General features: G+C 42.6%; 2 protein-coding genes across 3 annotated transcripts in view; one reads left to right on the top strand and one right to left on the bottom strand.

Moving 5' to 3' along the window:
- IL7R (interleukin 7 receptor) overlaps positions 1 to 4736 on the top strand; it is a 72013-nt gene extending 67277 nt beyond the window's left edge. Inside the window, exon 10 of the mRNA XM_089689432.1 lies at positions 2381 to 4736. Within this exon, the coding sequence (XP_089545558.1) occupies positions 2381 to 2896 (516 nt within the window). The 3' untranslated portion in view covers positions 2897 to 4736. The remainder of the gene's footprint in view (positions 1 to 2380) is intronic.
- A 10581-nt stretch (positions 4737 to 15317) lies between these two features.
- CAPSL (calcyphosine like) overlaps positions 15318 to 16266 on the bottom strand; it is a 34723-nt gene continuing 33774 nt past the window's right edge. For both annotated transcript variants that reach the window (XM_089689430.1, XM_089689431.1), the window contains one exon: positions 15318 to 15950. Coding sequence is in view for 1 of the 2 variants with exons in the window: in XM_089689431.1 (XP_089545557.1) it covers positions 15849 to 15950 (102 nt within the window). In the remaining variant the exon portion in view is untranslated. The remainder of the gene's footprint in view (positions 15951 to 16266) is intronic.

Raw genomic sequence — 16266 nt, 5'->3', positions numbered from 1 at the left:
GACTGACCATTTGGAAACTCGGGCACTGCCCGAGGGCACGAGGTCAGTAGGGGGCCCCATGAGATGCCCCTGGTACCTTTTTCATAGGCTTTTTTGAGTTTGGTCAAGGACACAGGGGCCCCATGATCCCCTATTGCTTGAGGGCCCCATGAGTTGTCAGTCCGCCCCTGGTAGAAATACGGACTTTGCGATAAACTCATATGGGCCAGTGCCTAGGTCAGCAGGGTTACAGACGATCAGCACCAAGCCTCACAAATTGTGCTAGATTTTCCCTTATTTTGCTTTCCTCTTTTGTCTACCATTGGGCATTTGTGGCTAAATTCAACAATAGAACTGTAGGGGGAAGGGGGGCAAAGGATATTATGAGTCAAAAAGCTTGCTACTGTTCAATAAACGTATAACCAACTTGATATCATGTACAGATCAAAGGACACATTTTTATATGTGCACATAAGCATTGCCATAATACACTGTAAGAATGTTTTTTATGAATAAAGTCTACAAACACTGTTTGCAGGCTTCATTCGCTGCAGGGACTGCTGCTTGTGCTTCTGAAACCCAGAGCGAGGTCTGTCTGTCAAACTGACAGCCAGATTCTGCAGTTACACTGTGCATGTGAGCATGAGGCTGGGTTCACATATATGCAGTGCGGTATATCGCATGTGATTCGCACAGGAACCGCACCGCATTCACATGCGATATACCGCACCCACAAAATGTATGGCTCCAATCGCACCGCACCCATACCAAAAAGGTGCAGGACCCTTTTTTGGGTCCACACTAGAATCGTATCGCATGGGTATTCACACCTATGCAATCCGATTCTGTACATTGCACCACGTTTTGCAGACTGATTTCGGGGTGTTTTTAACTTACATACACACCCACAGCAGTTCGCATGAACTGGGTGCGATTCTGATGCGGTGCGGAATTCGCACAGAAAACTAATTCCACACCGCATCAGTGTGAACCTAACCTGACAATGGGGCCCAGTCTTCTCTTCGTTCTGTTCCCCCGCTGCTCCATTCATTTTCAAGAGAAAATGGAAGTACACCATACTTTCAGGTATGGAGGAGCATGTGATTCCAGAGCTTTGTAGCTTACACGGAGCTTTCCAATACTAGCAGCAGACCAGAGCCGTGGAAGAGTGAAAGGAGTGTATGAGTGTGCCTTGAGAGGACTTGTCCACATTAGCACCATTCTTAAAGAGGCCCTGTCACCAGACCGCTCACTTTACAATCTTCCAAAATGATGATATGTGCATTTAACGTATTTCTGCATGTTATTACCTGTACAAGCCTCCCTTAGGTAGACATTCAAAAGGGTTTGAGACTGCTGTTGGGGCCCCAATCTTGGATATGATGTCAGCTGCCTCAGCAGACTCAAAGCTGTCTCTCAAGTGACACCCTACAGTATTCCTCTTTGCTCCTCCCCCTGCTTCTACATAAAAGGTTATTTTGAGAGGTGAAGGGAGAGGCAGAGGAGCTGGCCCAGCACATACAATAATTAAACACTTTCAGAAGAGAAGAGAGCTAAAATGTGCAAAGAGGAGGGTATTGTGGTAGAGAACCAACTCTTCCTGTAGTCACATTTTCTAGCAAGTCCAATGGTACATTCAAAAAATGTTTTTGGAATGGAAAAATTGCTGCAAGGTGGTAACAGTGTCTCTCCAAACTGCCCTCAGGGCTGTGGATAAGGGGGTACCACCAGACCTCCTGTGCAAGGCCCAGGCCAGCAGGGGGGCCCAGGCAGCTGGGTAAATCAGATGTGGGCAGGAAGATGATCGGCACAACAAGGGCAATTACTGGAAACGTTCCCTTGTATGGATTTTTCTGCAGCAGCTGAAAGCTGGCTTCTTCTCCTCTCCCTCCTGCCTGCTTTCAGCTGCTGCAGAGAGAGCCATACAGGGGATCAGTTCCAGTAATTGCCCCCCCTGCTGCACCCATCACCCTCTCTGTGCACCATACATTTCCACTTGCTGCCCAGGGCCCCCCCTGTGTGTCCCCACCCTTGCAGTGCTTCCAGCTTCCCTCCTCTGCTTCCCACAGACAGCTGCAAGCACTGGTACTGGTCTGGTAAAAATGTCACATTTACCACCCTCTTCCTTTCCTGAATGAACACAATGAGTAAACGGTACCAATCATTCACTGTGTTCATTCGTAACTGAAGCATAGTAAACTGTTTTTTGTTTGGGGGGAGAGGGGCGGGTAGGGAGGCCTGTATGGGGCCCCGTGGTTTCTAACAGCAGCCCTGACTGCCCTTATTTCTCCTTAGATACTCCAGTAAATAAATTGTACATAATCATTGTTTACATAAGAGCAAGAACATTTTCTATGTTAATGGTGCTTTTACAGAATTAACTATTTTTTTTATCTTGCAGTACATCCAAATAAGCTTTAATCCCGACTTCTTTGACAATTATCATATTAATAAAGTAGACTATATGAAAGCACAAGTGAGGACAGAAGACAACCTGCTAGTCAGCGTGACAGACACCCAACTAGAAAAGCAAGTTGACAAAAACGGCGGTAATACCATCTTATCTCCTGCAGTGGGCAGCAAAGAGTCTTCCTCTCTCGTGAGCCATAGCGGGCAGTGCAGCGAACCGTCAGATCACATGGCTGCTAATGGAACACATGAGATCAATTCTCCGGAGAAGCCTGCACCTCCAGAGAATGTTTTGTTACCATCTACTGACTCCAGCTCCAAATGCATCATTCCAAATGACAACCCTGCACCCCCTGCGGCTGGAACAGAGAATTTTCCTGCTTATTCCTGCTCAGTGAAGCAGCCAAACAACACATTGAGAGGTTTATACTGGGAAGATATTTCCATGTACATTGCCATGTCCGCCTTTAAGACACCCAACAGCGCCATAAAACAATATAATATCTAGTGTCTTCGTACATCACCTCTCCCACTATAACAGGCTATGATAGTTTTGTTGTTTTAATATTTGCTGTAGATGGGTAATACTGCTGAAATGTGGAACCTAAGGAGTTTCTCCAGGAAAACTTAAACACCGAAGGATGGTCAGTGGTTTCAATTTCTCAGATCAACTGTTTTTTAGGGTGGAAATACAATAGTTGTTGTAAAGAACACATGGCCCTTTCCTACAGCTTTTCTTTAAAAGCGTCCCACTATCGCCTCCCCACCGCTCTTCCCCAGCACCCTTCCCATGTTGTGCTCCTCCATGATTTTTACTGTCCAGGCCATTGGAAGTGGCGCAGCCTAGCGCTCATAAAGTCTTTCAGCCGTGCTTTTCTTCTTCCACACGTGCACTCTACTATCTATATTCATTCCTATGGAAAGGCCATTTAATGTAGGGATGGATCACCTTTCCATGGGATTGAATGGAGAATGTGGCGCACATCTGCAGAAGTAGAGCATAGCTGGGAGTCTTTCAGCAAACACTGTACAGGTAGGGTAGTGCTAGAGCAGCGGCCGACCACCTGTGTTTACAATGGAGCAGGCCAGTCGCTCAACACAAGACCCACAAGCTAGTGGAGATCACTATAGTGCCTACTACGGTGATTTCCAGCTTCTAAAGGGGTGACAAACTCGATTTAATTGTGGGCTGCATCAGAATTATGGCTGCCCTCAAAGGGCCGGTTATATCTGTAAGACTAGATATCCAAAGCACCCCACCCATCCTTACATCAAATGTCAAGAGATCCCCCCACCATCTGAAGTGAAGAGTTCCTTACCCTCCGTTACACCACAGTGCACTCCCCCCCCCCCCCCCCATCCTTATCTTGTGCTGCTGCTGGGAACTAGCTGAGGACGGAGCTGGGAAGCAGAAAGTGCAGGGTCTGGAGGAGGACCGGAAGAGGGTTGGAGTCCGAAGTCTGCTGAATGCTGAGACCAGGGGAGCAGGGTATTGTGATTGTAGAGAGGTGCAGGATATGTAGGAGTTGAGGAGTTCTGTCCTCCTCTCTGCTGCTGACTTCTGAGACAGGGGATGGGGGTCAGGGACAAGCCTCTTTGCAGCTGCACAGAGAAGTGCAGGATCCGGCAGAGGAGTTCTGACATATGTGTTGTAGATTAATCCCACAGGTATGGTATACAGTATGCATAGCACAAGTTTTGCTGTAACTATATAAAAAGTTCCGATGTAACTATATAAAAATATCCATACCTCAGATTCTTCTTAAGTCAAGGTTCACACCTATGCAGGTTGTATTTGAGGTGTTTCTGCATTGTGTTTTGCATTGCGTTTTTGCCGTGTTTTTTTTGTTGCTAGGCAGATTTAAAAAGCATCAAAAACACAGCAAAACCGCAATACATGCTTTTCTGCAGTGTTCCCATTAAAGTCTATAGAACCAAAAACGCAACTTTTTGCGTTCAAAAAAGTCCCTGACCCTTTCCAAAAAACGCAGCGGGTGAAAACGAGGAGATGTGAACGTGTCCCATAGGAAATCATGTTAAATGGATTGTAGTGCATTTCTGCAAAATGCTGCAGAAAATGCTTAGGTGTGAACCTGGGGTAAAGGACACTTTAATTAGACAGATGAATATCAGTTGGTGGAATTTAGCCACAAGGCATTCCGGAGCACCCTCATTTAATAAGAGTTTCACACCAAACATTAGGCTAACCCTATCCATCATAAATACATTATAGGGTCCAGATGACATTCAAAGTGCTGTATTCAAAAAATGTGTACTGTATGAGCGCTCAAATGCCAAGCTTCCAAGCCTCAGTGAGACCACTCCTGCATGTACGAAAAACACCTGAAATTGGGCAAAATCCAAAAAATGGGGGATGGAAAAAGTGGGGCATAAAAAGAAAAAAAGGGGGGGGGGGACAAGGAAAGGCTTAATTAAACATCTTTACTTTTACAGAACAAGTCTACTTATTTGTGAGAAAAGTACAGGGCATAAAAAACGAAACCCTACAAAGGCCCATAGTGAGAACATTTGTCAATCACAGAGGAACCAACACCACTTAAAGGAGAAGTACTCCTCGTTTGGCTGTACTTCTGTGAAACGCAGAAGTGTAGTTTGTTCTGCACTCCTGTGACATGTCTTCAGCTGACAGTGGGCTAAAGCTTGCTGTCGGTGGGCATCACTCACTTGGTCCCATATGATCGGGATCCTATGGGGAGCCTGGACTGGCACCAGGCTCAACCTCTCAGAGATCTGCTGAGAGCCTGAGCCAGCTGCTCCCATCCCCTCTACAGCTCAGCACTCCAGTGATTGCTGGGGTGGCAGAGCAGAGAGCCAGACACTGACAGTCCTGGCTCCCCGCTGTGAGTGGCAGGAAGAACTGAGCGATCAGAGGTCATGTGATCGCTCAGTTCTCACCTTTAGAACCAGTGAGGGACAGATGCAGCATCAGTTCGATGCTGTATCCACCTACATATAAAGTATAATAAAGAAAAAAATTCCCAGACTTCTTTTTTAATTCTGTGCAATATTGTAATTGGCCCATGTACACTATGGTACGTAGCCATATTTTCTATGCCACTGTGGTATTCTTACCAAGTACAAACTGAGAGCTTCAACCACCTACATACTCAAAAGCTGCTACAGTCAACAGCAGTGACATTCATCAATGCTGTAGATTTGTCACAAAGCAATCACTGCTTTCTACATATATTGCTGCTCAGGATATAAGGGAGAGGGAGAGTTTTTTTACAATGGATTCCCCCTCACACATATTGTCACAATGATGAAAAACCCCCATTCTGTGTGCAGTAAGGGGGAAAGCTGCGTGGGTCTTTTTAGTGGTTCATTCACCTTTAATGACAGTTTCCAGTAACATTCCTATACATTACAGCGCCCTCAGTACATTAATATGCAGGGCTCAGCTTTGTATAAGGATGCATACTTGTCAAGCTGCTTATTCCATTGCCTTCCCTTCTGCTTCCTGAGGATGACAGGACATGCTGAGCGTGGAACGCGAGGCCCAGGCAACTGTCAAACGATCACTTGTTTCTCGGCTTCATTCCCTGCCTGCGCATGCGCACTCAGCTCAATTTCACTCTCACAGAACGCTGAACTGCAAGAGACAGCGGACTGCACATGCATGGGTAGGGAACGCAGGGTGAAAAGAGGAGGGCAATGGAAAAAGCTTGAAAAGTAACTATTCTTTTAGGCCTGGTTCACACTAGTGCAATATCAGATGCAATTTGAGTTGCACAGAATTGCATGACAATGGAAATCACATCGATTTGCCTATGGTGCCCATTTACATTAAAGCGATCCCACGTGGAAGAAAAATATATTTGAAATATATTAGAAAAATATTCTTCCCAAACATATTACATATATATTACATATATTTGAAATGCTACATTTTGGCCATATCCAATATATTTCAAAATATATTTCAATAAATATATATATATATATATATATATATATATATATATGTTGAAATGCAATTTTTATATATTACAAAATATATGAAAAATATTTTTAAAAATATATATTTTTTAAATATATTCTTCAGATTTTTTTTAACATTTAAAAATGTAATTTTAACATGTATTTTTAATTATATTTGTAAATGCATTCCAAAAATGTAGATTTGTATTTTGAAAGACATACAGTATATTTGACATGTATTAAAAATATTTTTCATATATTTTGTGATAAAAATGCATTTCAACATTCAGTATCTCTCTCTCTCTTTATATATATATATTGAAATATATTGAATATGGCCAAAATTGTAGAATTTCAAATATATTTCAATATATTTTTGAAGAATATTTTAAAAATATATTTCAAATATATTTTTCTTCCATATGGGATTCTAAAGGTTTTTTTTGTTTGGAAAATAACAAACCTGTCTATACTTACCTGCTGTGTGTAGCGGTTTTGCACAGAGAAGCCTGGATCCTCCTCTTCTCGAGTCCCTTTGAAGGCAATCCTGACCCCTTCCTCCTGTTGGGTGCCCCCACAGCAAGCAGTTTCACACGCACACACACACACCTGTGGCTTGGTCCACCCTCTCTCTCTCTCCTCATTAACAGACTGGCTGTGATTGAGCCAATGGCTACCGCTTGCTGTATCAGCCAATGAGGAGGCAGAGACCCGTAACAGCCGAGGCTGTTGTTCACATCGCTGGATCGCAATGAAGCTTAGGTAAGTATTAGGGGGGCTGGGGGGGGGAATGCTGCACACAGACTTTTTCTACCTTCATGCATAGCATACATGAAGATAAAAAACTTTGAGCCTTTACAACCACCTTAATGCAACACAACACGGCTCAATTTTGGAAAAGTTTCCTGTTCTACTTTGGTGCAATTCCAGCATAATTTTAGCCCTATAGATAATGCAAACCGCATCCGAAACACAACCAAGCCAAACTACGTAATCGCACTGAAAATCGTATTGTAGTAGTGTGAACCTTATACAACAAAGGCTGCATATTAATGTACTGAAGATGCTGTAATGCACAGAGATTATATTTGGAACATGTAATTGAGATTTGGTTCACACTGCTGCAACCCCAAAGTCGTGCAACTTTACATTGCGACTTGCTTGCAACTTGATGTGACTTCAATACTACTTTCATGCAAATTTGATGTTTTTGGCTGCGACTTCAGAGGGTTATTTAAGCCAAAGTCGCAAAGATAAAACAGATACGGATACTTCGTGACTTTTGTGATTTTAACATTTCAGTCTATGGCACTCATGTCGTGCCAAAGTCACATTAAAGTAGTGCAGGAACAATTCATTTTTTTTTGCCGCTGAGACTTGAGTCGCAGCAATTGAGATGGCACTCATTGAAATGAATGTGTTACTTGTCTTGTGTCGCAAGTCCTTCCAGAAGTTGCAGCAGTGTGAACCAGGGCTACAGGGGAACTAACCCTTTAAATACCTTGTAACAGATCAGAAAGCTTATTGACTCTGGCCTTAGAATACAGATTATATTTTTATATTCTTAGCAATGCTGCACTGCATAAAAATATATTTTTATAAACACATGCTATGCCGTATCATGAATGTAATGTATGCCTACAATTATGAAATGTATTTGTTTACAATTGTATGAAATAGCTTGATTCTATTTTCTATAGCCTATATTATGTGACATTTTTATATGTTCTGTTGGGTGCCTTATGTTTTGTGCACTTTGATAAATATAGTGATAATAAAAAATAACATTCAGAGCATTTGCTTGTGAGTACCACCATAGGCAGATGTTTTATGCATGGGTGTAGGTGTGATGGGTAGAGTTTAGAGCCTATGGGGCGGGAGGTATGGGAAGAGGGGGGTGGAAGAGATGGGGAGTTAGACCAGTCACTCTTTTCTCTGTCTTATGGTTAAGGGGGTGATGGGGAGGGTGGGATGATGGCAATGGGGGAGGTTGGGTTTGTTCTGATTTAAGGAATGGTTATGTGGTATATATGACAGGGGTCATGGTGTGAGAAAGTAGGACATCTGTAGGCGTCTAGGGTCTCTGAGATGTGGAAAGCTGGAGGGAAACAGAGAGGAGTCATTTGTATTCCTCAAGGGGAAGTCTTTCCAATAGAACCAGGTAGGAGGGAAGTCTTTCCAGTAGAACCAGGTAAGACATAAATTAGGGTTTGTGCCCTTAAAGAGGTTCTTTTGTTGGTTTGAAAAACAAATATTAAAAGTCAGCAGCTACAAATACTGTAGCTGCTGACTTTTAATAAAAGGACACCTATCTGTCCAGGGATCCAGGGTTGTCCTCACCAGGGCCATTTCTTTGGGTCCCTGGTACCAGCATGTTTACTGTGGGAAACTGACTGTAACTCCTTGCATCTTCATAGCCAGGTTTCCCACTGGGCATGCACGAGCTGTGCTGTGCTGTGTGAATGGTCCCGCAGTCTCCTGGAACCTGTGACATGTCCCAGGAGATTGGTGGGGGAGAACTTCCCCTAGGTAATTCCAGTGGAAGTGGGAATGGATATCTGACAAAATTAGGTACCTGCTCGCCAAAAGAAGATGTTTCAAAAGTGGAGGAGGACATAAAGCAGAACTTCCGTTTTAGGGTGAAGTTCCGCTTTAAGAGAACTTGTCAGGTCTTCCATGAATTTCATATCTTCTACATGGCAAAGACATTGCCTGTCAAGCAACATTTTTTGTCAGCCAAATTTGTAAGGAAATGGGGAGCTTGCAGCCTATTGTTGGGGTGAAGCAGGCAAATGTCCTGTCATACAATCCAGGAAAGTAATTGAGGTTCCCCAATACAGGGGAAAGGTATGAGGATGGAGAGATTCTGTGAGTGGTAAATGTGTGGTTGCCAATGGGCCACGTTGGGGCATTTTGGTGGGTGTTTGCGAAGGGTAGGAGTCAGGGGACCTTTCCTCTAGTAACACATGGACCATATTTGTGATAACAGAAGCATGCTGGAAAAATTGCTACTGCTTTTATATGGCTATAAAAGGGAAGAAAAACAGGGGCGCCAGCCTAGGTGTAGTAAATAAAACCAGGATTTAATGAATAAAAACAGCTAACTGGCTACTCACAAAGGTAATGCATAGGTAGGAAAATAGTAATGTAGATTGTCTGGGCCAGATAGAGATGCCCCAGAGTCAGCTGCTGATGGTCCGCCACTCCTCATTCTGGTATGTCTGTATCGGACCTGTAGCTGTCAGCCAACTGAGCCGTAACCAGCGTGGAACGCACAGGGGGCCAGGCCGGAGGAGATGTCCAATGGGAGACCACAGGCAAGTCAGGTCTCCCATTGGCTGGTGCCCCCCTTTGTTCCCTTTTGTCCCTGCAGAGAATTTTGTCACTCTATAGGGAGCTGTTGATAACATGGTGTCTGTTTTCTTTATTATGGACTGTCTTCATGGACTTATGAATTAATTTCCCAGTCAGTACATATTATTTCCCAGCGCCATTATTTCTGTTCCTTTTTTCACATGGCTATATCTTGTCTTCTTACAGCTGATAGGATGTGTACCCCCAGTGCACAGGATGGAGCTCAATCTTTTTCCCAAGGGCTGTACATGCGCAGACTTCTCTCTCTCTCACTCCATCCGCTAAACTCATCCAAGCTGAAAGTGAGAGCACACTGCACATGCATGGCATGGAAAAGGACAGCACTCCTTCCTGAAACGCTACTGGTGCTTATACTGACAGCTGCTCCCGATCATAAATGGTGGCAGCTTGGTGACTGTTTTGGGAATGCAAAATAAGTGTGTTATGCTGATGGGTAGAGGTTAAGAAATTGTACAATCAGATTGTAAAGTGTTATGTCAGCAGTAGGCTAATTTCCTCTTGTTCATGAGATTAAAATTCCCCATGTATCCTCAGGAGGGGCTGTTGTAACAGGAATATTTTATAATGTCACACAGATATTGCAGGAGCACTGCCCATATGCTCATGCTGTTAGCAAAGTACCAGAATGTTATTGCTTGCACAGTGACAGAGACCATTTTGAGGTTTTTTTACCGACAGTTGGCAATTTTATTTCACAGACACAGAGATCACCATAAAAAAAAAGCAATGGGCAAAAATCACTGATATTGTGGACAAATAAATACAACAGTGGGTTAAAAGAGTCACATTCATTGGTTGAACAAGTCCCAATCAGCAAAGTAAAAAGTATAATATTGAAGGATATATATAAATTGATAGATATAATTATGTACAAGAAACCCCCTCATTCTGCCTACAATGATAGCCCATAGAGGTAGAGGTGCTTTTACCATCACTGATCAGCTGTTCAGTTAGTTTCAGTGTAATGCAGACCAAGGTTTGTAATCTCTCAGATTTTTAATGACTTTTAGTCCTCATGCACACTGGACATTTTTACAACGGCTGTTTTTGGCTTTTGACCTTTTCTTCTTCAGCCGGTAAACTCCCCAGCATGTTATCCTATGTGTCCATGCACACATAGACTGTAATCAGCATTTTTTGGCTGGAAAAAAATCCAGAACTAGTGGGTTTCTAGAGGAGTTTTTTAAATGTAAAAATGCTCTAATGTGGCAAAATGCGGTAAATCGCTGCAAACTGGTGTTTTTGGACTTTCTTTTAGCAAAAAAAAAAAACATTTATTTTTTTAAAAACTGCTAAAAGCCGCAAACGCAGCAAAACATCACTATACGCTAATGCAAAAACGCTGAAAAACTCACGTTTTTAACGTGACCTTACAGAGCTAATGTTACCAGCGTTATTAAAACGCCCCGCGTGCATGGAGCCTCAAAGCTGGTCATACATGGGTCGAAATCCGAATAAAAATTTTCTTCCGAAAACCGTGATTAAGAAATTTTTGCTCAAATTTAGCACCATTAGTGGACCACAGTATCGGCAATAATGCCCCTCAACCTACCACAGTGTTGCTAGACCCCCTGACATGAGCATGTAGGTTCTATAAAGATTATCCTAATTTACCTTGACTTTGAGAAAACAAACTTGTGATGGAGGCGATCCATACTGGAGATGCAGTTCACATCAGGATGACATTTGTGCGCTGAAGACCAATTTAAGGGTCTATATCATCTGGGAAGAGGCCCTTTTTATTGGAGGTGCAAACACTGGTCAATATTAAATTTAAGCGCTGTTGACCAGTTATGATTTCATGGCCCACGCCATTTGGTAAGAGGCTCTTTTACCTTGGATGTTTGGTGGTGGATACACTGGTCTGTACTTGGACAATAGAAGAGCGGAAGCACATTGAGCTAATGTATGAACTGTCATTTAACAATTCGTGGAATTCTATGAACGGGTTTAAATAAGAATTCCAGGAGAAATTTTTTTTTTTCCATGTAGTGAGTCTTTGTCCAAAAAAAGTGGGTTAACTGCTTGTTTTTGTCTAGGGGTGAGGAGAGTGGGGATATACTTACTTAATCCACCCATCCACTGAGTACAAGACTGGTCCATGCTGCTCCTGCCCCCCTGCATGCTAGTGGTCTTGTGCATGGACAGTTCTTCACATCATCACGCCCATAGACCAGCCCTGGACGTGAGGACATCAGGAACAGTCTATCGCTGGAGGATCAAAGGATTAGGTAAATATAGCCTTTCCGTGCAACCCTGGACAAAATGAACAGTTAATCCATGCAGTGTGGGCACAAATCCACTGCATGGGAAAAAACAAGTTCTGCTTTAAGTTATTTCACTGCATAAGCAGTTTAAGTGTGTTGCACTTGCACTTTAACTAGTATATGGTTTACATTTTTTTGCACTAAACATGAATTGGATTTAGCACTGCTTTAATAGAGTTGTTATTTTTATGGACTGGTATCACAATTGCAAGGTGGCTGCTTTAATGTTTACATTGTTATCCCAGTGTGGATTATTCTTTGATTTTAGACCCTCTGACAGCCCTCAGCTCTCACTGTGCCACCCAGAACCTTGCAGTGCAGCCTAGCTTGCTGCAAAGCATTCAGCCCTAAACCTCCAACTGAGACCTCCAGCCCCTGAAAGGTCCCACTGTCTCTAGCACAGTGCTCTGTGAAGCCCCAAGCCTCCTGGAGACACCCCAAACCCCACACCTGTTCCTAGCTTCCTAAACCTCATTCTGTACAGGACCACCAGATCTGTTGCAGAGTCCCCTAACTCCCTCCAGAACCACATACCCCCACAGTGACACCCAGTACTATCTAGAGCCTTCCAGCATTCAATACATATTTTGCATTCTCATACCTTTATTGTGTGAGTATAAACATTTTTTTTCCTTTTGGGACATGGAAGGTTTTGGAAGAATGTACCAGGTCCTTATCTTAACAAGGTCAAGAACTACCACTCTAAATAGCCCATCCTTTCACCTGCCGACACTTAATTCTACCACACTTTCCTATTCTGCTGGAGCCCTGATTGGAAATCTTTTGTAAACTCTTGTCAGACCATACACAAGACTACATTTCTTTTCCTTTTGACCCCATGAAGGTACTGAGACCTGGAAGCCGGAAGTGCCATGCATAAACAGTACTAACTTCCCCGCCAGTTGTTTACAGAATGGCATTAGAGAGGTGGTTAAAAGAACCTTAAATGGCTACTAGATGGGAATAAAGCTGCCATAACCTGCGCAAATTTCACAAAGAACTCACTTTGTGGGTGACCCAATTGGCCAACAGGAGGAATTCATGCATCCAGGCTATATAGCGTGGATTAAGGAATCTGTTAAATGAGCTGTGTATGGCTGACTAGGAGATATGCTATTCCCACTAATCAAATTGAAAAAAACGTTTTTTTTTTGGTTGTAAAGTTAAAGCCCAACTCTAGCCAAAACTAGCAACAGCTTTGTATGGAAAGTAGAAAGGTTAGAACCTTTGTTAGATTTCTATTGCTGTTTGGTACCCCATATATTCTCCCTGTCAGTGTGGTCACCAAAGACAAAAACTGCAGTACAAATCTCACTAAAATTTTAACATTACTGCACTCTGTCCAATGTATCCAACATTAAAAAAACCCTGTACTAATCAGAGAAGGCCAATAACTCCCAGTAACACCATATGCGTCACCCCAGTGTGCAGATAACCATCCACATTCCCATCGCGCACGTTCCTGAAAAAGGCTCTAGGATGCTGAGTGCTGCAGCAACTACCAGCTGGATACTGGATCATGCATGACACAATGTAGATGCTTGCCAGCACACCACGGAAGTTGAGCCCAAATATTTTTTTATTGAAGTATGATTACATCACAAGCAAGAGGATGCAACATTTAGAATCCACGCAGGACCGTTCATTACATGCCTGACAAAGGGGTCCTGCGTGACTACAATACGTTGCACTCACTTGCTTGTGATGTGATCATACTTCAATAAAAAAACATTTGGACTCAACGTGAAGATCTGTGGTGTGCTGGCAAATATCTACAGTGTGACCCCAGTGTGCAGAGATCTGAATACGAAAAAATCAAGTAAAATATTCTTTTTGTTAAAAACAAAGTCCACAGAAAGGAAGGAGAGGTAGTTTGGTGGTACAATCGTTAGCACTGGTGCCTTGCAGTGCTGGGGTCCTCTGAACTTAACACACACATAATGCAAGCCTTTTAAGTACTTCAGTGTGACCTGGCATCAGCCTCTTGCAGTCCCTGTATAGCAGAGCTGGAATGTGAGGAAGAAGCAGTACAACGAGCCAATTACTTCATGTGCCGATAAGAAGCATGCTGATAGAAGGAGAAAGCAGAGTGGTGGAGAGATTCATTACTGTGCTGTTTCTCCTTTCACTGTTCACTCACAGGATGGAAGTGGGTTGAATGATGCTGACCACTAGTCCGAGGACATCTAGTGACAGAAAAAGGTGCCGCAGGGGAAATCTCTGGCTTAAAAGTGAATTTTGTAGGAAAAGCTGTTTGTTATTTCATCTTTTGCTGGACTATTCTGCCTTAATAAATTCTCTAACAAGATGATTGATGCTTACAAACTACTGAAGACCATAAAAAGATATCTAGACACTCCCAGCTTACAACTTCCACTAGCCACACTGTCACAAAGAAATGGAAATAAAAGAGAACCATTAAAGTCAAGACAAAATCCAGCAGGCCAAGAGACATTGTAAGCCTTTTCAGTCATGCAAACCAAAACCTCCATAATACTGCAAAGGACCTGCAGGAAAGATTTGCTGCTACAGGAGCTGCAGTGCACCATGTGAATGTAGCCTAACAAGGAATTATTACATCTGAAGTATACAGTGTAACACTTTGGGGTTGATTTACTAAAGGCAAATAGACTGTGCACCATACAAGGTGCAATTGCTCCAGTGCTTTGTAAATGAGATAAAGATTCACTATGCAAGGAATACCCAATCATGTGCAAGGGAGATTAAAAAAAGCACTTGTGCTTGCACGTGATTGGATGATGGAAGTCAGCAGAGCTTCTGCTCATTTACTAAGATTTGGAGCAACTGTACTTGCAGACTGCACAGTGTATTTGCCTTTAGTAAATCAACCCCTTTGTTACATCTCTTGGTGATTCTACTCGTGGGATCTCTGCACATGTATCTGGTTGTACATACCTGCTGGGCCCATTATGACAGGTTTTAACTCTCCCAGTTGGATGGATTTTATATTCTGAAAAATGTAACAGGAGGAGCTGAAAGAGATTCCATCTTAAAAAAGTAGCAGAGCCGCATGCTTTCATTATTGTTATTTGGTAACTCGGACAGCATGCAGCTCTGCTATTTTTTTATATATATAGGATCTCTTTGAATCAGATATGCTCACTTCACAAGCCAGCACCTGGCAGCAAGAACTTGAGCTTCTGAGTGGTATGTACCGAGCTTTTGTTTGGTTCAGATCCAGGAGGTGCTGGAACACATGAAGTTGGGCAGGAACAGAACAAAGTCATCAGTAACCTCAGAAATATTTTCTCTTTAGGAGTACCCAAGACATGAAAGAGAGGGGTTTCCAAATTCTGCGTGTATAACCTTACTAGATCGGTCCTAGACTTTTAAATTTTTTAATTTTTTTTTTTAATACATAATTGGAATGAAGGATGGTACATTATGTTTGCTGTAGTTCAGGCTGTCACTTTGATAATTTAGTATTCCCTGGTATGAGGAAGAATGTGGCCTTCTCACCTTCCTCCCAGTTTGCATTGCTGAGCCCTGAGCAGCCAATTAGCAGGCGCAAATATGGCCACATGAAGGAAACATAATTAACCCTTAGTACCCTCCCACATGGAGCTTACACAGGGTTTACACCGAGACCATCTGCATATGGCAGAGGAGGAAATCTAAATGGCTGTAAAGCAAAGTACTTTTTTCTAAGATACATTCACATACATTGGAATAATCATTGAATTCTTCAACCCTCTCCAGATCTAGCATGTTATGTATAAATCCTGTCTTTCCGAAATCCAGTAAAAATATTTTTTAAAATTAACTGATGAAGGACAGCAGTTCAACCAACTAATGGTCTTGAGTAAAAGTCTCTTGCAATTAAAACACAGTATAAAAAAAATATATGTATGCATATCACAATTTCCAGGCATTCTTCATCATCAATATAAAGTAGACGTCGCTGTCAACGGAGGCACTGACTCCAGAATAATAGTTAATAAATTCCTCTTTTGTGACCTGGAACAAGAAACACAGAAGAGCAAATGAGACTCTGCAATTAAGAGAGTGCATTCCTGATGGCATGATGTCAGTATTTTCAGGGGGGAGTTTGTCAAGGTTGGCTTTCACACAGGTCCTTAACCTTGAACACGTAACCAGTGAAGTTAAAACTCCTAATTTGTATATTTGTTCTGGGTCAATATACCAGGAATTGGAATACAAGATCTCACTAGCAGGTAGCAGTAAATGCAAAATCTGTAAATGCAGCTCCTGGGCTGGTAAGACTGGTTTAATGTACATTGGAGTCACACATTTTAAGTGTTTCTTGAAATCC

This window comes from Staurois parvus, unplaced genomic scaffold (genome assembly GCF_062004578.1).
Source record: "Staurois parvus isolate SC_StPar_1 unplaced genomic scaffold, SC_StPar_1.0 ptg000475l, whole genome shotgun sequence".
Taxonomy (NCBI): Eukaryota; Metazoa; Chordata; class Amphibia; order Anura; family Ranidae; genus Staurois; species Staurois parvus.
Note: the sequence above shows the minus strand (reverse complement) of the source record. Positions and strands in the feature narration are given on the sequence as shown.